This window comes from Eptesicus fuscus, chromosome 4 (genome assembly GCF_027574615.1).
Source record: "Eptesicus fuscus isolate TK198812 chromosome 4, DD_ASM_mEF_20220401, whole genome shotgun sequence".
In the NCBI taxonomy this organism is placed as follows: domain Eukaryota; kingdom Metazoa; phylum Chordata; class Mammalia; order Chiroptera; family Vespertilionidae; genus Eptesicus; species Eptesicus fuscus.
In genome coordinates, this window is record NC_072476.1 from 7,221,174 (window position 1) to 7,242,751 (window position 21,578).

The 21,578-nt window shown below is 57.1% G+C and overlaps 1 protein-coding gene and 1 long non-coding RNA gene across 4 annotated transcripts; one reads left to right on the plus strand and one right to left on the minus strand.

Annotated features, from left to right (window-relative positions):
• Nucleotides 1-3,712: 3,712 nt before the first annotated feature.
• On the minus strand, nt 3,713-9,281 carry LOC129148779 (uncharacterized). Of its 3 annotated transcripts, none has more exons than XR_008555744.1 (3): nt 8,655-9,281; nt 6,379-6,611; nt 3,713-3,893 (listed from the first exon to the last, which is right to left on the minus strand). It is a non-coding gene; the product is annotated as an uncharacterized LOC129148779 (long non-coding RNA). The 3 variants fall into 3 exon arrangements; XR_008555745.1 differs by lacking the exon at nt 3,713-3,893 and adding an exon at nt 4,671-5,671; XR_008555743.1 differs by lacking the exon at nt 3,713-3,893 and adding an exon at nt 4,671-6,141.
• A 129-nt stretch (nt 9,282-9,410) lies between these two features.
• ZNF629 (zinc finger protein 629) lies at nt 9,411-15,691 on the plus strand. Its single transcript, XM_008152810.3, has 3 exons — nt 9,411-9,548; nt 11,934-12,041; nt 12,196-15,691. The coding sequence occupies exons 2-3, from the start codon at nt 11,969-11,971 to the stop codon at nt 14,727-14,729; spliced, it is 2,607 nt and encodes an 868-aa protein (XP_008151032.2). The 5' UTR covers nt 9,411-9,548; nt 11,934-11,968; the 3' UTR covers nt 14,730-15,691.
• The last annotated feature ends 5,887 nt before the right edge of the window (nt 15,692-21,578 follow it).

Below are 21,578 nucleotides of genomic sequence, written 5' to 3' on the forward strand. Positions count from 1 at the left end.
CTTTCTGTTACCCACCTACAGGTGTCTTTTTAACATCTGAGGCCGTAAGTATCAGAGAAAGACTTCACATCTTTCTCTTTATAGTTCTCCTTATGGACCTGTATTTGAAAAGAAACAAACCTACAAAACAGACAAGAATCTCTTAGCAGTGAAAAGCCGTTAGTCACGTGATAATCACCTTACAAACCTAACCCTGAGCCCCAGCAAGGAAAGTGGCGATCACTAGGGCCCCACAAAGAGCCCCGGTACCAGACGACCCTGTGTCGTTTATTCAGTGAAAACAAGGACGGGGGTTGACAGTGACCAAGTGCTCGCTCAGGCTAGACCCTGTCTAAGCTGTTGTGCATGAATGTGCTGCATCCTCACATCCACCCTATGAAGTGGGAAACATTTATATGGATTTCTAATTTTTTGGTTCGTTTTCAATTTTATTTTTAATTTAATTTATTGGGGTGACACTGGTTAATAAAATTATATAGGTTTCAGGTGTACAATTCATAACACATTATCTGTATATTGTATCGTGTGTTCACACCCCAAGTGGGAAGTATTTTCTACAGTTACAAGGTTACGAGGTTCATAGGCCAAGGAACCTGTATTTAGTTTATATGGATTTCAGCAAGGATGTACTAAAATCTCTGCTCCCATCCTTTAGATAAGATGGGCAGATATTAGCGGAATATCCTGCATTTAGAGTCACAAGTAATGACAAGAGAATGCACCACAAAGCCAGAGGAATGGTCACAGATTTGACCCAAAAGGGAAGGGTCACGTGGAGAAAAGGGCGCCTTGGAGACAGGTTCAGGGTTAGCCCGGGACGAGCTGCCACTGCCCATTGCTCCCCTGGTTGCACGTCTCATGGGGTCCCCGAGAGGTTGGGGGACCGTGCCTGGGGGGGAATGGCACGGGCGTGCTCCTTGGAGGGAGGGCAGGCACTGGTCCTTGGTCCTGAGCATATTGATCGCTTTCCTGCGGGTGGAAATCTTGGGAAGGTCCAGGGGAGGGCCTTGTTAGAATGTCATCAGCTTCCCAGCTGTGCTCTCAGGGTCAGGGTCTCCGCTGACGGGTCGGAGCCAGGGCAGGGGTCATTGGTCAGTGCAGCTGGCGCCCAGGCGGCCTGGCATCACTTGTCTGGTTTTGCTGCTTCTCTGGGCCTGGAGCTGAAACACGACTGAGGCCCAGGTGTTATCTCAGGGAGGAAAGGCCGGGGTCTAACCCGCATGTCCGGTGATAAGCTGGGGAGGGCAGGTCACCGGGGGCGGGGTCCTTGTTGTCCCAGTTTTGCCCCTGGCCGGGCACCCCGAGTTCTCTGCCCTGGTGAGTTTCTGTGCCTGCCCATCGTCCTCGCTCTGGGGGTCCGTCAGGAGTTAATTTATTATACTTTCTTTTGTATGGTTATCTTACTTTTCTAGGGCATAAAACCCAGGTATTTAAGCCAAAATGGAAGTTGAAGTTAATGGGAAAAGCAGGGGAAGAAGGGAACCACACTCATAGTCAGTGGGCGCCTGTACCTCATTAATCTTCACGCTCTCCTGAGACGTGTTCCCATTGGACAGATGAGCAAACAGAGATGCGGAGAAGGCCTAGCAATGAGGACAAGGTCTCACAGCTGGAATGTGGTGGAAACAAGAATTGTGACAAAGTCTTATTTGTTTCCAAGTTCACACCCTTTGCACTAGCAGGTGTCCCCAAATATAGAGAGGGCTCAGCAAGGCGCCCCTCGGGGCAGACACACACAGGAGGGCCCCTCCCTGGCAGAAGCAGTCCCTGCCCCACAGCCTCTGGCTTTTGGATTAAGCCTGGGTTGAAATGCAACCATATCTGTCCCCGTGGCCAGCACCTTTGTGCCGGCAATGAACTGTAGTAGCGCTCACACAGCCCACGTGGGCACTGGTGGTGCCCAGGTGATCTTGGGTGGTCTCTGCCAGCGTGCGGAGACAGCACCCTGAGAAAGTGACCCGTGGCTCTCCAGGCCCTCTGGTCCCACCCAGGAGGAAGCCTCGGGTTGGTGCTAAGCCTTGAGCATCTCTCAGCTCTCGTCTCTGTCACTCTTTCTCTTTCTCACACATACACACAAGACAAGCCCCTCAGACCCAGAGCCTCACCTTAATTAGACAACAATATATAGGTGGCATTTAGTAACATAATTTAATATCAATTGTAGTTTTTGCCATGGGAAAATTCACGTAACATTCATAATTTCAACATTTTAAAATATATATATTTTTATTGATTTCAGAGAGGAAGGAAAAGGGAGAGAGAGAAACATCAATGATGAGAGAGAATCATTGATCGGCTGCCTCCTGCAGGCCCCCTACTGGGGATCAAGCCCACAACCTGGGCAGGTGCCCTGACTGGGAATCGAACCCTGACCTCCTGGCTCATAGGTCAGTGCTCAACATCTGAGTCACTCCAACCGGGCTCAACTTTTTTAAAATATACAATTCAGTGACATCTAGTATCAAACCATCACCATTATCTAGTTCCAAAACATTTCATCACACCAAAGGACTCTTTACCCATCAGCAGCACTCCCGCCCCCGAGCTTTCTGTCTATGGATTCGTCTGTGCTGGATCCTGCATATAAACAGAATCATAAATATGCAGCCTTTTGTATCTAGTTTCTTTCACTTAGTATGTTTTCAAGGTTCATCCATGTTTTAGCATGTGTCCCTGCTTTATTCCTTTTGGCCGAATTGTATGGATAACACCACATTTTGTTTTTCTGTTCATACATTGATGGACAGTGGGTTGTCCCCAGTTTTTGGCTGTTATGAATAGTGCTGCTATGAGCATTGTGTACCGTTTTTGTGTGGACATATGTTTTCATTGCTCTTGGGTATATTTCTGGAATTGCTGGGTTTATGATAATTCCATGTTTAACTCTGAGGAATTGCTAAATTGTTTTCCTGCAGTGTCAATTCCATTTTACATTCCCACCAGCAGTATACAAATGTTCTAATTTCTATACATCCTCACCAACATTGGCTATTTTCAGGTTTTTAAAAGAAATTATTGCTCTAGCCGTTTGGTTCAGTGGATAAAGCACAGGCCCATGGACTGAAGGGGCCCAGGTTCGATTCCGGTCCAGGGCACATGCCTGGATTGCAGGCTCAATCCCCAGCCCTGGTTGGGGCATGTGCGGGAGGCAACCAATCAGCATGTCTCTCTCACATCTGCTGTCTCCCCCTCTCTTCTACTCTCTCAAAAAAAAAAAAAAAAAAAGGGAAAAATAACCTCAGGTGAGGATTAACAAAATATTATGATGATGATGATTATTACCATTCTAGTGGGTGTGAAGTACTCTGTAACGGGGAACACGTGACCCAACCTGTCCGAAGTCTGTTTTCTCGTGAGTAAAGCGAGGACGCTAGCACATACCCTTGGGGGTGTCGGGAGAACCATGCCTTCTTGGGCAGGAAAGTGTAAACTGTGAAATGTGCCAGAGGGGGTGGAGGAGGCCCAGCCGGTGAAAGCCCAGAGCAGCCAGTCCTCTCTGTGTTGGGGGCGGGGCGGGCAGGGCACGTGGTGCTGCCTGAGAGCGGGGTGACCTAGGAGAGCACTTGGGGAGAGAGGCTGGTTTCAGATGGGCCGGGCCCGCCAGGAGTTTGGACTCACTGTTCTACAAGCACATTCTGGTTCCTTGGGATATGCCAGTGGTAGAATGAGACTTCAAATGTCTCCAGAGTTTACTGATTTTTTTAAAGCATTTTAATGTGTGTGATAACATAATCCTCTCCTCCCTCTAGCTTCAGTCCCCTGTCCCACGCTTAGGCCACAGCAGAGCATTTGTTTTTAGGGGTGACGGGGCTTCTTTAGAAGGTTAGTCCATGGTTCACATTGGGTAGGAAATGAGTTGAATTTGACTTAACATGATTCAGGTCAGTACAAACCTGAAAAGGAAATCAACATGTTTTAATTCCATAATCTCCACCCCCAACTTTATAATCTAAAGAGTTACCATTTTAAAAGTGTTGTTTTCTTGCCTTAGCCAGTTTAGCTCAGCAGATAAAGCGTTGGCCTGTGGACCAATGGATCCCAGGTTCGATTCCGGTCAAGGGCACGTACCTCGGTTGCAGGCTCCTCCCCAGCCAGGGCCCTGGTCGGGGCTTGTGCAGGAGGCAACCAATCGATGTGTTTCTCTCACATTGAAGTTTCTCTCTGTCTTTCCCTCTCTTCCACTCTCCCTAAAAATTAGGCATTTATGTATCCTCCCACAAATAATCAAATACACAAGTTATTCACAAAGAGTCAGACTTAGTGGGTGGAGAGCATCTGATTAGACCCTGTCATTTTGCACATGAAGAAACTGAAGCCCTGCCCTAAACAGTCTGGCTCAGTGGGTAGAGCATTGGCCCGAGGACTAGAGTCCCGGGTTGGATTCTGGTTAAGGGCACGTACCTGGGTTGCAGGCTTGATCCCCAGCCCTGATCGGGATGCGTGCAGGAGGCAACCAACCAATATGTCTGTCTCGCATCAGTGTTTCTTTCTCTCCTCTCTGTCTCTCTCCTCCTTCCACTCTCTCTAAAATAATCAATGGAAAAATATCCTCAGGTGAAAATTAACAAAAATAAATTAAATCAAATTTTTAAAGAAATTTAAAAAAAAGAAACTGAAGCCCAGAAATGTTAGTGACTTAGAGTTATTTCAGATCACACCTTCATTAAATATTTGGTTACAACAGGATACATATATTTTATTAGTATTTCATATGTACACACACTTAATATGTGCTTATTTTATTTACCCAATTACATATGGTTTCTATAGTTATTTTGACTTTTCAAAAATATAAAAATTCTGGAATTTTCACACATGAAAAAGCAAACAGCCCTGTCTTGGCTAGTGAGGGCCATGGAGGCACTCTGACGGCGAGCGGGCGCTTGAGGAGCGGGTGGGAGAAGGGCAGGGCTGGACGCGGGGCGGCCACTGCGGGGGCGCGGGAAGCAGCAGCAGGGCTGCCGCGGCCTGGGCAGGGGGACGAGAGGTGAGCAGACTCAGCAGGGTCCCAACAGGCCTGCAGACTTACTGGCTAAGGGGGTGTCGAGGAGGGCACCCCCAGGCCGGGGCGCGGCGTGGCCAGGGCTGTGAGCAGGGGGAGAGGGAGAGCAAGGCCCCGAGGGCCGGCGGGCGGCCAGCAGCCAAGGGTGTTGGAACTGACCACAGGGAGCAGGAGAGTGTTGAGGAAGGAACGTGAAGGACTTGGTTCTGCGCCTTCGAGAACACGGTAGCGAGGAGGCGCCAGGGGGTGGGATGGGGTCTGAGAAGCCTTGGGAGCCTCTCGAGGTTCTTGAGCAGAGGAGTGACTGACCCTGGAACCCCAGACTCTCAGAGGCAGACGGGAACTCCCCGGTCCTCGGAGCCGGCTCTTGGCCCCCCTCTGAGGACCACAGTCCTGGAAAGCAGCCCCCATACACCTTGTGGGCGTGGCCCTCCCCAGGAAGGGGACCCCACCCTGTCCTGTGCGGCGCCTGCCGCCTCCGTGCCTGTGGTCAGACAGGCTGGTCTGGGAGGTGGCTCATCAGCCTCACCTGCTTGGCCTGTGCGCCTGCCCTGAGCGTCCCCTCTGCCGCGCGGAGGAGGAGGCCTCTGGTGGTGGCCCCGGTCCGCCCAGCTTACCCAGCACGTGGGCCAGACTCCCGCCCCGGCTCAGCAGGCAGGGCTGTGCGCTCTGACAGAGTGAGGCAGAGAGTGGGTCAGCTCAGAATTGTGCATCAATTCACTTAACCCTCCTGCTTCTTGCGAGCCAAGGCTTATCCCCTTTCGAAAGAGGAGGCCGTCTGCGAGAGGCAGTGAGATGGAGCGGGGTGAGGACCAGGGTCCGCCTCCAGCACCCACTGCTCCCACAGCCGCCTGGGCCTCCAGCACCCGCTGCTCCCCACACCAGGCCTGTGTGGAGGGGGCAGGCGCGAGGCTGGGGAGGTGTGGCCACGGAGACCAGGCGGTGGGTTTACATGAAATACGTGGTGCGGGAGGCCATCCTTCCTTCCAGGGGCGCCCCTGCAGGAGAGTCTCCTTCGTGCCGCCGCGCCATGTAGTCAGAGCGCCCTTTCCTCCCTCGGGACAGAGCGCACAGATTGGCCTGGAGAATGCCTGGCCCCAACGGGGTGCCCTGCCTTTCCAGACCCCTCTCTCCAGCTCCTGAGCAAGATGAGGGAGAGACTGTCGGGCTGCGGGGCTCACCTGTGAGCCCAGACCCAGGCGAGCCAAGCAGGGAGCCGTGGTCAGGAGCGCGCAGGCTCTGGAGTCAGCACGCCGGTTTGAGTCCAGCTCTGGCCCTGTGAGCTGTTACAGTGACGCGCTCCAGCCTCGGGGTTACAGTGACACTGTGGCCGTGAGTTGTGAAGTGTCAAGGAATTACAGTCATTCGCCACTTACCGACAGGGATACAGTGTGAGGAGGGCGTGGGCCATTGTGGGAACGGCACACGGAGCCCTCACACCCCCAGGGCCCAGCCGCTCACGCTGCGCTCTGTGGGCCCCGCTGCTCCTGGGCTGCAGCCGGCGCAGGAGGACCGGGCGCGGTGAGCGCCAGACGCAGGAGGCTGCCGCCAGCCTAACTCGGCACGCTGGCACTCAGCACACTTTGTTCACAAGCAGAACGAGTCCACTCTAGAATCAGATAGAAGGAGAGTATAGTAAATGCATACACTTGTAATATAGTCATTATTATCGTTATTAAACATCACGCACAGTACATGACAGTATGTATTTTTATTGATTTCAGAGAGGAAGGAGAGAGAGAAGAGAGAGAAACATCAATGATGAGAGAGAATCATCGATTGGCTGCCTCCTGCACACCCCATACTGGGGATCGAGCCCACAATCCGGGCATGTGCCCTTGACCGGAATCAAACCGGGACCCTTCAGTCTGCAGGCTGACACTATCCTCTGAGCCAAACCGGCTAGGGCTGCATGTGCTATATATACTATTACGACTGGAGAGGCAGTACGTTAGGGTTAGGGTTAGGGTTAGGGTTTGTTTACACCAGCATCACCACACACGTAAGTAATGCGTGCCCGTGACGTTACCACAGCTACAATGTCACTAGGCAACAGGAATTTTTCAGCTCCATTATAATCTCATGGGACCTCCGTCACACGCGGTCCATCATTGAATGAAACGTTATGTGGCGCATGACTGTGCATGTAAACCTTGGATCGGAGCCTGGCACATAGTGTAACTGTCAGAAGACATCAGCCCCATTGTCACTCTGCACCTGGGGACACAAACCAAGGGGTGCAGAACCCAGACCTGTAGTTGAAGGGTGTTGGAGCCCCACCAGGGCACGGTCATTGATAGACCGAGACCACCCCCCGGCCCATGCGTGGGGACACGGTGTGATGCACGGCAAAGCAGTGGCCTCTAACGGAAGCGCTGCCCTGTGAAACACGGTCATGTGCTCACCTGTTGCCATGTGAAAAGCCGGTTTGGCTCAGTGGATAGAGCATCGACCTGCAGACCAAAGGGTCCCGGGTTCGATTCCGGTCAAGGGCACGTACCTTGGTTGCAGGCTCCTCCCTGGTCAGGGCTTGTGCAGGAGGCAACCAATCGATGTGTCTCTCTCACATCGATGTTTCTCTCCGTCTTTCCCTCTCTCTTCACTCTCCCTAAAAATCAGTGGAAAACTATCCTCAGGTGAGGATTAAAAAAAAAAAAAAAAAGTGGGTCATGTTGCCACATCTTTGTATTTTTCCAAAGAAGTAGGGCGTGTGGGTTTGTATGAAATGTACTGATTTTAAAATGTGGCAATTAACTCAGTTTAAAACAAAATAAAACTGCGAAGGCCAAATTAAACTCCTGTGTGAGCCTGCAAGGCACAGCCCTCCTTGGACCACTGTCCCAGGGCCGGGTCAGGCTTTCACAGCCCCAAGCCTCCCTGGTTCCCGCTGTCCTGCTCCCACCTGCGTCTCAGGGTGAGCGGTGAGAGGGGGTGCCTGGGAGTGAAGGGGATTGTGCAGTGGAGGCCCATCTGTCCTGCCGGGGAACTGACCCGGAGACAGGTGACGGGGCAATGCTGAAGACAGTGACCCGCTCCGCTCCATGCACGGAGCACCTACTAACCGCGCGCCAGTCACTGTCCTAGGTGCTGGGGAGACAGCAGCGAGGACCAGAGGCCCGTCCCTGCCCCGTGGAGCCGACACCAATGTGAGTGCGCAGCAGAGCCAGGCAGAGGCAGGTGAGAACAGACCTTCCGCCAGGGGTGCTGCGTGCTGTGGGAAACAGAGGCGGGTCAGGGGCCCAGGAGGGCAAAGGCCCTGAGGTGAGGGTGAGGTGGCGGAGGCGATGGACCAGGGATAAGATGGAGACAGGCAGGTGAGGAGGTGAGGCAGGCAGCACTGGGGCTGAGCAGAGGCTGGCCCAGCGGGGCCTCTCCTGCTGGTGGCCACTCTCTGAACCCAGGCAGAGGCCCAGATTCTTACGTACAGCTCGTTCCTCCCCCGGCCTCACACCGGGACGGACAGCCCTTTGCCCGTTCACCTGCGATCCCTTAGTGTCTATAACACACACCCTCACGCTCCCTGAGGGTAGAAAGCCTGACTCTTGTTCAAGTCGGAGGTGTCCCCACCTGGTTCCCCACGTGCCCGGGAATAACAGGACTCAAGAGACAAACGTGTCCACTGGGAATGACGGCATGGCCCTCAGCACCTTACCTCGCTTCTCGCCGTGGCTTCCTCTCCTGTGAAACGGGGATCAGTGCGGTCCTACCTCAAGGGGTTGTGGTGAGGAAATGAGGTGAAGGATATAAAATGGGAGCCCAGATCCCCTGGGCCTTGGGAGGCCACCCTGTCCCCAGGCTGTTAGAGATCCCTTTTGTTCTGAGCTGCGGAGAACGGCTCCTGCCCTCCTTGGTCAGGGACTCCCGAGGACTTCCCTCCTCCCCAGTGTCCTCCTCTGCGGGTAGCAAATGGCAGAAGAGGGGGCCAGGGGCACAGACTCCTCCCGGCCGCTTGGTCCCAAGCTCTGCCGCCATGACTTACTCTTTCATTTAAACCATTTAGTCTGTGGAGGCTCTCCCTCAGATCCTCCCCGCCAGCCCCGGCACCCACCCCGCAGCCCAGGAGCCGGGCCCATCTCTGGGTCTGAGTCCCAACAAAGGCAGGCCCCAGGGGACCCGCAGCCACCAATCCGCTTCCTCGGCGGCTGGCAGAGCCCCTGCGAGATGGCGAGTGGCCAGAAACCCGGGGACCCTCCCCGGCCCTGGGCCCCCCGAGAACCCGCTCCCACCGGAGACAGAGAACCGGGCCTCGTCTCCCCACCGCCCCGCTCCCAGGCCTCGCTCGCTCCCAGGCCGCGGGAGGCAAAGGGTTAAATCCCATAGAGCTGATGCTCTGACTCCAGGCTAGAGGGACCCGGGAAGCTGGGGTCACTTCCTGCTCCGTCCCAGTCACCCTGAACTGGTCCCCGGGTCCTCAGCCCGGGATCGCCCCTGGAGGAGGACCCCGGCGTCCTCGGCGCCTAGCCCGCCGCCCCCCGGGCAGGGCACTCAAGGGGTTAAGTCCCCTGGGGCCGGACTCTGCCTTCCGCCTTTCCCAGACCCCCGAGCCGTGAGTTGGGGACGCCTGGGTTCCCGAGGGGTGGCCCGCGGCCCGGGAAGGCGGCGGGAACAATGGGGCAGGAGGCGGCGGCCGGCCGAGCCCCTCCGGGCCCCTGGTCTCAGGGTGCGGGCGGCGGGCAGGGGGGCAGGGGCCGAGGATTCTGGGAAGAGCGAGGGTCTGGTGTGGGGGAGGGGAGGCGTGGGCATTCTGGGAGGAACTCACCGCCCGCCGGGCCGGGGGCTGCGAGCCAGCGGGGAGCCCTGGGGGCCCGGGGGGCGAGGATGCCCAGGCCCGGAGCTGGGAGCCGGGAGCCGAAAGAGGGTGGCGGGGACCAGCTGGAGCAGAAGTCCAGGGTCGGGGCTGGCGCGGCCGTGGGGGGGCCGGAGACCGGATGGCTACGTGCCCACTGCCGCCTCCACTTAAGGGTCACCCTGGGCCGCTCTCCACTCCTCTCTGCAAGGCAGCCTCCCTCCCTCCGCAGTCGGACCAGTCGAGGGCCGGGGTCAGGGGCCTGGGCCTAGGTCCGCTCCCAGCACTTCTTGCCTCCCTGGGCCTTCCCACTTTCACACTCCATGGCGGCCTTGTCGCCAACCCCTTCCCTCTCCTCTGCACCGCGGGGTGTGAATGTCTGGAAATAGTCAAGGTGCACCAGGTCTCACCTGCCCGCCGCAAACCCCCCTGCAGGCCTCCTGAGCAGGCAGCCCGCCTCCACCTCCCCAGGACATGTGCCATGGGGGCGGGGGGCTGTTCATCGCCTAAGGAGCTGGAGATGAAGAAATTAATTTACTTCCTAAAATCTAACTCGGTCTCCCCTGCTGCTCTTTAACAGGGCTCCTCGAGCTCCTGCTTCACTGGGGGGACCACCCCGCTGCCTCCTCCTGAGTCCTAGCGTGGCTGTCTGCACCGCTGCCCCCTCACGCACAGTGCCCAGCCCAGAAGCACCCGCAGCCCAGGCTCCCCGGGGGCTCTCCGGAGGGTCTCAGCGTGGTGGGAAGTGAGAACAGCTCTGGGGTCCTGCTCCCTCTGCTGAAATGATCACCCTTTGTGGAGTGAGCTGGCGTGTTTTCCCAGGGGGCCACTCTCCACTGCTGCTTTGCTGTGGGTCCCCTTGCAGACTGACCTGTGAAGGCATCGCACACACAGGCGTTGCAGGAGCAAGGGGCATCTCATTCATTTTCGATCCTTGAACAGAACGTATTGGGCACCTGCTCCGTGTCAGGCATCGCCCGAGGCACAGCGTACAGGAGCGACAAGGCAGAACAAGCCGTAGAGCAGGGGTCCCAGGATGGGACTGACAGGGAGGGCGTCGCTGGGGAGCACTGTTTTGAGTGTATAGGCGCGAATGGTCAGGCTAGTCACTGGACCCAACCCCTCCTGTTACAGCCAAGGACCTCTCGGTCCCAGGAATTTCTCATCCCATCATGCAGGCTGCCTCCGAGCTCTCCCCATCACCGTCCCTGCCAGCAGCCCACGTTTATGAGTTTCACATGACTCCCAAGGTCATCTTCCTCTCAGACTGGGGCCAGCCAGGCAGGGAACCTTGCATTTCTGGTCTGTGCCTCTTCCCAGCCTGTGGTCTTGGAGAATCTCCCCGAGGGTTGGTTTCCTAATCTGTAAAATGGACGATCTGATTCCTGGGTCTCCTCGCGGGCTTGTGGGGAAGATCGGGCGAGACAATGAGGACACCACACAGGCACTGTGGCAGCTGCAGGTGGTCCTCACACACTTCTCCCTTTTCCTTCCCGTTTCCCTCTCAAGGTCATTCCTGCACAGGCCACCAGTGGCTTTAAAATGCCCCCTCCCCTGAAACGGGCCTGACCTTCTTTCTGTGCTCGGATAACGGGGAATGTGCCCCGGTTCTCCTTTCCTGTCGCCTCAGGAAAGTCAGGGTGGTTTTTTTCTTTTAACTCCTGAAGTGTTCCAGGCGCCTCGGTTCTCTGCGAGGCTCTTAAGGAAAGTTTATTGGTCCCAATTAGCAGCCCCATTAAGGAGGGAAATTAGAGTCTTAATGAGCTTCTTCTGATTAGCAAAATAACAGGTTTCCCAGCCGCTGGGCATCATGGGGGTGGGGTGAGAGCCACTTGCCCCGTGGGTGTCAGACACCTCTCCAGCCCCCAGTCCGGGTTCAAAGGGTTATGACTGATGAGCTTTTAATTACACGCTTACATTCATCCACTTGCTCAGTTGTGATCTTAAGATCTGGATCGGGAATCGGGCCTGTGGGGGTGGTGTGGGTAGGGACAGTGAAAACGAATGCCCAGAAAAATGGCTTGGTAGGAAACTGAAGTTTACATAAGGAGGAATGCGAGCTGGGGGGATGGGCCAGTCGGGAGATAGCTCCCATTGTGTGCTCCTCTCTCTCTCTCTCTCCCCCCACCCACTCCCCCTCCCCAGGGTCCCTGGAACACTGGGCAGCCCTGAGCTCTGGGATGGAGCCTGAAGCAGTGCTGTGGGGCCCAGATCTGCAAGGTCCTGAGCAGAGCCCTAACGATGCTCACAGAGGTGAGGGGCACAAGAAGGGACTGCAGTCCTGACAAGACAGTGGCCCCCGTCCAGGGAGGGGCCCAGACTCCGGGGGAAACGCAGGGGAGGGGAGAGAGACGTACCCCGTGTTCTGAAAGGAGATGGGGGCTGGAGACTCCCTTTCTCTCTGTAGGTGCCGAGAGTGGGAACGAAGAGGAGAGCCCTCGGCAGGAAAGTTCTGGGGAGGAGATCATCTTGGGCGATCCAGCTCAGAGCCCAGAATTCAAGGACCCACCAGAGATGCCCCCGGAGAGACCCTCCCAGGATCCCTCGGTCCCCCAGGACCCCCCATCTCCACCGGGTCACCCCAACCCCCTGGACCACCAGACTCCTCTTGACCCCCCGACCCCCGAGGTAGTCCCTACCCCGTCGGACTGGACCAAGGCCTGTGAGGCCAGTTGGCAGTGGGGGACTCTGACCACATGGAACAGCCCCCCGGTGGTCCCTGCCAATGAGTCCAGCCTGCGGGAGCTGGTGCAAGGCCGCCCCGCCGGGGCCGAGAAGCCCTATATCTGCAACGAGTGCGGCAAGAGCTTCAGCCAGTGGTCCAAGCTGCTGCGGCACCAGCGCATCCACACGGGCGAGCGCCCCAACACCTGCTCCGAGTGCGGCAAGAGCTTCACGCAGAGCTCGCACCTGGTGCAGCACCAGCGCACGCACACGGGCGAGAAGCCCTACAAGTGCCCGGACTGCGGCAAGTGCTTCAGCTGGAGCTCCAACCTGGTGCAGCACCAGCGCACGCACACGGGCGAGAAGCCCTACAAGTGCACCGAGTGCGAGAAGGCCTTCACCCAGAGCACCAACCTCATCAAGCACCAGCGCTCGCACACGGGCGAGAAGCCCTACAAGTGCGGCGAGTGCCGGCGCGCCTTCTACCGCAGCTCCGACCTCATCCAGCACCAGGCCACGCACACCGGCGAGAAGCCCTACAAGTGCCCCGAGTGCGGCAAGCGCTTCGGCCAGAACCACAACCTCCTCAAGCACCAGAAGATCCACGCGGGCGAGAAGCCGTACCGCTGCACGGAGTGCGGCAAGAGCTTCATCCAGAGCTCGGAGCTGACCCAGCACCAGCGCACGCACACCGGCGAGAAGCCCTACGAGTGCCTCGAGTGCGGCAAGAGCTTCGGCCACAGCTCCACCCTCATCAAGCACCAGCGGACCCACCTGCGCGAGGACCCCTTCAAGTGCCCCGTTTGCGGCAAGACCTTCACGCTGAGCGCCACGCTGCTGCGGCACCAGCGCACGCACACGGGCGAGCGGCCCTACAAGTGCCCCGAGTGCGGGAAGAGCTTCAGCGTCAGCTCCAACCTCATCAACCACCAGCGCATCCACCGCGGGGAGCGGCCCTACATCTGCGCCGACTGCGGCAAGAGCTTCATCATGAGCTCCACGCTCATCCGCCACCAGCGCATCCACACGGGCGAGAAGCCCTACAAGTGCTCCGACTGCGGGAAGAGTTTTATCCGCAGCTCCCACCTCATCCAGCACCGTCGCACCCACACGGGCGAGAAGCCCTACAAGTGCCCCGAGTGCGGCAAGAGCTTCAGCCAGAGCTCGAACCTCATTACGCACGTGCGCACCCACATGGATGAGAACCTGTTCGTGTGCTCCGACTGCGGGAAGGCCTTCCTGGAGGCCCACGAGCTGGAACAGCACCGGGCGATCCACGAAAGAGGGAAGACGCCAGCGCGGAGGGCTCAGGGCGACCCTCTGCTGGGGCTCGGGGACCCCGCCCTGCTGACCCCGCCCCCTGGAGCCAAACCACACAAGTGTCTTGTCTGCGGAAAGGGGTTCAACGACGAGGGCATTTTCATGCAGCACCAGAGGATCCACATTGGAGAAAACCCCTACAAAAATTCCGATGGCCTCCTCGCACACCCAGCCCCCAAGCCTCCTCAGCTCCGACCGCCCAGGCTCCCTTTCGGAGGCAATTCCTATCCAGGTGCTTCCGAGGGCAGAGCTGACGCCCTCGGACAGCCCTTCAAAATGCCCGAGGGGCAGGAGAGCTTCAGCCAAAGGCTGGGCCTGCTCCCCTCCAAGTCCTACATTTGTTCCCACTGTGGAGAGAGCTTTCCGGACCGGGCCGTGCTCCTCCAACACCAGCTCAGCCACGGCAACGAGAAGCCCTTTCTCTTCCCCGATTACAGGATCGGTCTCGCAGAAGGGGCAGGGCCCAGTCCCTTCCTCGGTGGGAAGCCCTTTAAATGCCCCGAGTGCAAAAAAAGCTTTGGGCTCAGCTCCGAGCTGCTGCTGCACCAGAAAGCCCATGCAGGAGGGAAACGGCAGAAGAGCCCGGAGCTGGGGAAGAGCTCCTCCGTCCTCCTGGAGCACCTCCGGAGCCCCCTGGGGGCCAGACCCTACAGCTGCTCAGATTGTGGGGCCTCCTTCCTGGATCGCCTGGCCCTCAGCCGGCACCAGGAGACACACACCCGGGAAAAGTCCCCCAGACCCGAAGACCCCCTTCCAGAGCCAGTCACCCCATCCCCAAGTCAGGAAGGTGAAAGCGAGGCCCCCACACCCGCAGGGAGCAGCAGCCTTGGGGAAGGGGAAACCCCCAAAACTCTCTTGGAAGAAAAGCCCTATTTGTGCCCCGAGTGTGGAGACGGCTTCACAGAGGTCGCAGCCCTCCTTCTCCACAGGAGCTGCCACCCAGGGGCTGCCCTGTGAAGTGGGTCTGGAGGCCGGGCCTCTCTCTCCTGAGAGGAGCACTGGATCTCCCCAAATATTGTACGAGAAAAGAAAGAAAACCCTATCAGACTGTAGACGTGTGGAGGATAAAGGACCCTGGGTAAAAATAGTGCTTTTATATCAGTGGTAAGAAACCCTATACATTGTTGGTGGGAACCACTTATAATGCAGTAGAGAAAAACCGTTGGGTTAGAAACCCTATAAATATGTAGGAAAAAAAGCCCTTTAAGTCTGTAGCAGAAAATCCCTATAAACCATAGTGGATAAAAGCCCTATTAATTGTAGGATGAGGTCCCGTATGTCTCTAGGACAACCCTAGAAAACTGTACTGAAATCCTTGTGAAACTGTAGGGTCGGGGAAATGCAGGGACTATAGCAATGGCATTGACTCGGGAGCAGTGGCCCTCAGAAGGTGTGAAAGGACCTCCCGTGAACTTGCTCCGCAGTGTTCTCCTCTCCTGGCATGTGGGAGGGAGCGCATTCCCAGAAGCCTTGGGCAGTTACACTGAGTAACGTGGGACTTGGAAAAGGAGAAAAGCAAGGACGAAGTAGGTGATGAAGAACCCTCAGGCCCGCAGAGGAGAAAAGCCCAGCTCACCGCACTGGGCTTCCTGGGGCGCACGGCCAATCCCAGGTAAAGTGTGTGAAGAGGAAGACGCCCTGGGATTCCTTACCAGAAAGAAGCCAAAAATGGGGGAGGAAAATAATGTGACGTTGAGCCTTTTAAAGGCTGAAGTTTGGGGTGCATATAACTTGAAGTGTAAGAATACTGGGGAACCACCACAAAAATGTAGGGGGAAGAGGCAGGATTCTTTGAGGGAAGGAAAGCAAGTGGAGAAGCTGTTCAGATGGAACCCAGCTGACTCCAGGCTGCCGTCCCTGCTCCTGGGAGCTTGTTAAACTGCAAGTGCAAGCAGATCCCAGCCAGGCCGCCAGTCCCCCCCCCCCCCCCCCCAGCCAGGCAGGACGACCCTTCCTGGGGACTTCCGTGCTGAGAGGCCTCCAGGAACGGAGGGTCCCTCCTGCTGACATCTCAGGTCTCACTGACAGGAGGTTCCTCCTGAACTCTAACTGCCGCCCGTGTCGCTGCAGTGGCAGCCGTTTCCTTGAATTCTGTGCTCAGTGAAGGGAGAACTGCTGCTAGTTGACCTCCAAAGAATAAAGCCCTTCAGAGACTCAAGGCCTGTGTGTGCACAAATCCTCTCTAGCGTGCTCTTCTGCAAGTCCGCGGGAGCTGTGCGCAGGTTCCCTGTGGCAACCGGAGACAGCAAGTTAAGAGAATAGAGAGATTTGATTGGTCAGCAATCTGCTCTTAAACCTCACTCTCTCCTCTGAGCTGATAGCAAGGCTGCTGGCAGGATAAGCCACCTGCACAGTGATGGGTGCCCAAACACCCCACAGAAGAGAATATGGAGGCCTGACCACCTTCCTCGCCCCACACCTGGAGCCCTCTAAAGTGACCACCCAGCCTGATTGTGGTCTTGGGAAGGGATGGATTCCACCTACTTGACTCCTGTCCTCCTTAATCAGAAACCTTCAGAGGGAAACGGAAAGATGAGAACCACACCCCTGCCAGGCCCGTCTCCTGTGCTCACACACCACACAGTTGCACACGTTCATGAACCCAGCCAGACCTGCTACCATGACTGGATGTATGCGGCAGGGGAGAGACTGTTGCCCTCTGAAATGGTTGGAGAAAACTCTTGAAACATCCGTAACAAGAACCCATCCCCTCACCCTGGAGACACCATCCAGTGCTGGGTCCAAAGGAAGTGCCCACTCGCCCCAGTGACGCACTGTGGTCCTGGAGTGAGAACCAACGTGCCGGAGAGGTGGCCCCTTCGGGACTCGCGTCCCTGAGAGGGTGACCTGGAACCCTACGAAGCTGTGGAAGAGACCTCTCATTTCATTACCTGAAGTTCAAAAGGTGAAAGTCCTTCACCTTTCATCTACCCTGCCCCCAAAAGGATACCCCTCAAATTCAAAGGATCAAAATCTAGAACACTGTAGGAGGAAAAAGCCAGGCCTGCTGGGGAGGAGAAGGCAGGCATTGCATGATTGTGGGGAGACCCTTTCTACCATCTGCATTCAAGTCCCACCCGACCCAAGTGCAAGGTCGGAAAGCACTACTGAGGGGAGGAGCCTGCCTGCGGAAGCCTCCACAAAGGGGGCGTCCCGGTGAGACGGGACAGGACACAGTCCTCCCTGTCCGTCAAAGCAGATTCTTTTCCCTCTAAGATGGTAGCAGGAAGAAACTCCAGTGGTAGACAAACCCCCTTTAAAGGTAGAAGCAGAACCCCCAGAACAGTCTGAGGAATCTGTCTCCAGAAGAGTCCTGGGGAGCAGCCTTCGAAGTTCGGGGGCCAGTCCAGGGGGAGGTGGTCAGTGTGGTCAAGGCCGGCTGCGGGCCTGTTGAGGACTTGATGTAGCGTATGTAGTGGGATGCTCGCATGTTGTAGGAACGGGTTAGGGCCAGGAGTTTAGGCTCCGGTACTTCAATGGATGATGTGGATACGATGAGTTGGGGTCTGGGGTTTTGTAGCAGGAAAGGGGCAGAGTCAGAGACCTTTGGGGTATGACCTGTTCTCTGTTGCTCACTTCCCCAAACTCCTTAAGCCGGGCGCTCCTCTCCCAGAACAAGTTACATCTGGGGAGGAACTAAGCAGGGGGTTGGTTGGGAGAGGTGGCATTGTCCAGAGTCCCTCTGACCAGCTCAGGCGGAGGCCCAGCGCCCTGGAAGGCCTCTTGTCCAACTCCACGCAGGCCTGGCTCTTCAGAAGGGCCCCGCTGAGGAGCCCAGCAGACAGGGTCACAGAGTCGGTGGTGAAAGCAGAGGGAAGAGTAGAAACTGATCTGAGCTTAGGGTGAAACTCGAAACTGCTATGGATATGGAGGTCAGAAGGGAACTCGAAAGAACTGGGCATGAATCCCGAATGATGGGGAAACTTGAAACTCTCACAGAGAGGGGGTTCCATGGCACCTGCCCCCGAGGTGAGCAGCCCCAAACTCCTTCGCCCTCATTAGGGAAGCCCCACTCACCTTACTTGTGCCCCCGGAGTGAAGAGAGGCCCCACTTTTGAGTGTTGTGTGTCAGTAACAGTGTTGTGTCACTGGTGGTCATGTTGATTAGTAGAAGAGAATAAAGGGAGTAAGATTTCCCAGGTGTTTTCTGTCTTCTCTTTGAACCCTAGAGCCCGCTGAAAGAGCTTGCCCTCTCGGAGAGCCAGGGTCCGGATATAACCTCAAAAGCTCAGCCCAGCTCCAGGCTGCCCTTGCGCGCTTTTCCCAAGGCCCTCAAACCCCCACCCCACGCGTGCTGGTGAAGGTTTGTTGAGTTTTAAAATCCATACCCTTGGGAGAAGGGGAGAAACGTTCTGAGGTGGTGGCAGCGCCAGGCAGCTCTTGCTGATTGATGTCTGGCTTTGGCACCAGCACGTCCTGCTGACTCCTGGGTGCCTGCCTGGTGACTGGCGCTGGCTGGCTCAGGTCCAGCTGTGCAGCTCCACAGAGGCCTCTCTGGCCACAATACCTGCTCCCTCCCCAGACTGCCACGTGGGAAAGCTCCAAAGACCAGTGGCAGAAGCTGGAGGCCACCTTCCCTGGTTCACCTGGGTCCTGGGTCCTGGCCCTGGCCCAGCCCTTTATCTGGACCATAGCGTCCTAGCCTCTAAGGAGACCTGGCTCGTCCTGTCACTCTCGGGCTGCAGTCCACCGCCCTCACCACGTGGAGGGGCTGAGGCTCGGAGAAGGGCAGCCACTGGTCTAAGAGCCACACGGGAGGGAGGGAAACGCGAATGGCCAGGAGCCCCTAACCAAGCCTCTCCCCGCGGTTGGGGCTGCCTGGGCTCCACGCTGGGCCAGGCAGGGTTGCTCCGATGAACCCTCAGTGCTGGGCTTACCTCTCCGCTCTCTCCCAGGCCTAGGCCTGGTCATGAGGCCAGCACCTGCTCTAACCCATCGCCTGCCTCTGCCCCGGTCTGCCGGGAGTCTCCTGCTCCAGCCAGGAAGCTGTCTCCCCACCTTCCTTGTGCTTCTCTGACCCAGACTCCCAGGAAAGGCTCCCTGCCTCTCCGACCCCTTCCCCTACCCCTTCCCCATCTGGAAAGCAAGGGGTGAAGTAGGGGAAAGGAAGGAGGGACTTGCCTTTCATGGAGCGGTAATGAAGGCTGTCCCACAGTCCCCCGTCCCCAGTGCTGGGGACAGCTGAGGTCCATCAGAACTGGCCTCGGCACAGGAGTCCTCAGTAAAGTGAGGAGACGACAGGGAAGAACTGGCACTAGGAGTAGTGATTTGTTCAGCCTTAGAAGGGGCTGGGACCCAGGCATGGTGCCTGCCACAGCACAGCATCAGGAAACTGGCTGGAGGAAGTGACCTAAGGAATGAGGACTGTGGCAACAGGAAATGGGGTGGGTAGGGGCCTGGGGATAAAGGGTGCTTAACAGTTGGGTGTGGGTTTAGAACAGAGGGGGGTGGGGACTGAAGGAAAGTAGAGCAGAGGCCAGAGTGTGGGGCATCTTGTTTGAGAAGCTTCGGGACAGGGCACCGTTGGGGGGTTTTAAGGAGAGTACATGACCTCACCCCCTACCCCCACCCCACGTTTGGCCTCAGGAAAGAGAACTGGGCTGGAGGAGTTGGGCCATAGCAGCTTAGCTGTAGCCGTGGCCACAGATAAACATACCCAGGAAGAGAGGCAGAGTAGAAAGAATTAGGAAGAGGACCAGCAGAAAATGTCAATTTGAGGAAAACTAGGGGAGTGTCGCAGCACAGGGCCCGAGGGAAGTTCTGGAGAGGGCAGTGCTAAATGCTCCACTGGACCCTGTCAATCACAGACAGGAGCCCTAGTTCTGGCTAAAACAGGCACCTTCATCAAAAGGCCAACATCTGCTCACCCTCAAGATGCCAGGCAAGGTCAGTTCTGGCCTGGCCATCCAAGGAACCCAGGGTATCACAGCCTCTGAGGCCACTGGGGTCGTAAGAGGCCAAAACTCCTGGCTGGAAGGGCCTGACCAGCCCCTAAAGTAGATCCTCCCAGCACTGGGCAGCTATTGCAAACCAAAGTTTATGGAGTTTACTTCCGTGGCATCAGTACTTGCTCCTGTCACTGAAATTCTGGCATCTTTATCCCATCCCCTTGGGTCTGAGCTTGAGAATGTGGTTTGAGGCCTACTTGATTAGGCATGAGGACTCACCAGCAGTGTTAAGCTCCTCCGGACATGGAAGGTATCTGGGGAGGCGATGTGTAGGAACTTGCATTTAAGGAGCCCACAGGGAGGTGGCTCCTGGGAAAGGGGTGACTCACAGATATTGGCTGACCCCGACCCACTCCCGGGCACCATGATCCTCTCAGCGCCAAGCAGCCTCACTGTGATGCAACGTGCTGCGTTTCCCCCACCCTTGCCACGGCTGCCCTGGGGCCACGCACATTTTTTCGGAGGCTCGATGCCATCTCCGGCCACAGCCCGTGCCTCGGTGAGCGTGCCCGCCACCTCCAGCCCAGCGCAGGAAGCCACTGCGGCCCGTGCGTCCGTCTCCAGTCCGACCTGGTCCAGCCGTTGCAGCCCCGCCGAAACCCTGGGCGCCAGGTGGGTCCCACACACAGACAAGGCTGCAAGCCCCTGTGAAGGCGCGACTGCAGGACCGCACGGAAGTGGGACTGTTGCCAAGCCCGCGGCCGCTGCCCTGGCCATGGCCCCGACGCCAGCGCCGGAACCGACCCCGGTCAGCACCGGCCTTGGTGCGAGCCCCAGTACAGCCTCAGTGATGGCTCTCTCCGACCCGTCAGCACACTGAACCCAGAAGTGCCCCTCGACACTCGAAACGGTTCCGAGGGGACACGCGACACCCGGCTAGCCGCCGGCGCCAATTGCAATGAAGAAAGTCACACACCGGTGTCCGATCTGTTTGTCTGAGGGGAGGGCCCCCGCAGGACGCAGGGCCACTTCTCGCCAGCAAAACCAGGAACCCGCTCCCCACCCCCACCCAGGACCTGGTTGCTAGGTGCCAATTGGGAACTACATTTCCCAGGATGCAGCTGGGCGCTTCCCAGCATCCCAGCAGCCAATGACTGCCAGAGGTGTGACGAGCCCCCACCCCCCAGGGTCAGCTCTTCCCCGGGGGAGGAGGGGCCAGCTGGCTCCGAAGATCCTTTCTCCCGGCAGGCTCGTTCCTCCCTCGAGCCCAGTCAGGAACCTCGCAGCCGCAGCCGTTAGGTCTAAGCGTGACTGCGTGTCGGGGTGAACAGGAGCAGGGTCTCTCATCTGAACGGAAGCTCCAGGTTCACACGCCAGGCGGGGCAGCGGCAAGACAGGTGTAGCAGCTAAAACCAGGAACCACGTTTAGGGCATGGAACCTGGCTACTCGGACCACAGGCTGAAGGTTGGATGTTTATTCATGACATACAGCCTATATTACAAGACATCTCTAGAGCAGGGGCTGTGAGTCCGAGTGGCCCCTGGCACCTGTCAGCAGCTCCACCTTCCAGGCCAGGCCTGCTGCCCTCACAGCCCAGTTTGCGTGGGCAGGCAGCACAGCAAGCATCGTGGTACAGGCTCAGTTACAGGGTTAGGTGAAGCTCTTCTACCTGGAATGATCAGAAGTTCTGCCTCCACTGCAGTTAAGGCCACCAAGATGAAAGCAGAGTCGGGGCTGGGGACGGGTGGGGAAGCATGTGGTGGGGGTAAGAGGGCTCGGGAGAGTAGATATCCAGAGGGGCCTGATTAGAATAGAAACGGATGATCTTGGTTCAGCACTCCCAAAATAAGGGCAAGGTGACTGCAGCAACCATAGCGCTTCCCCAGGAAGAGGGCTGTTACTCCCCCTCCCCCACTC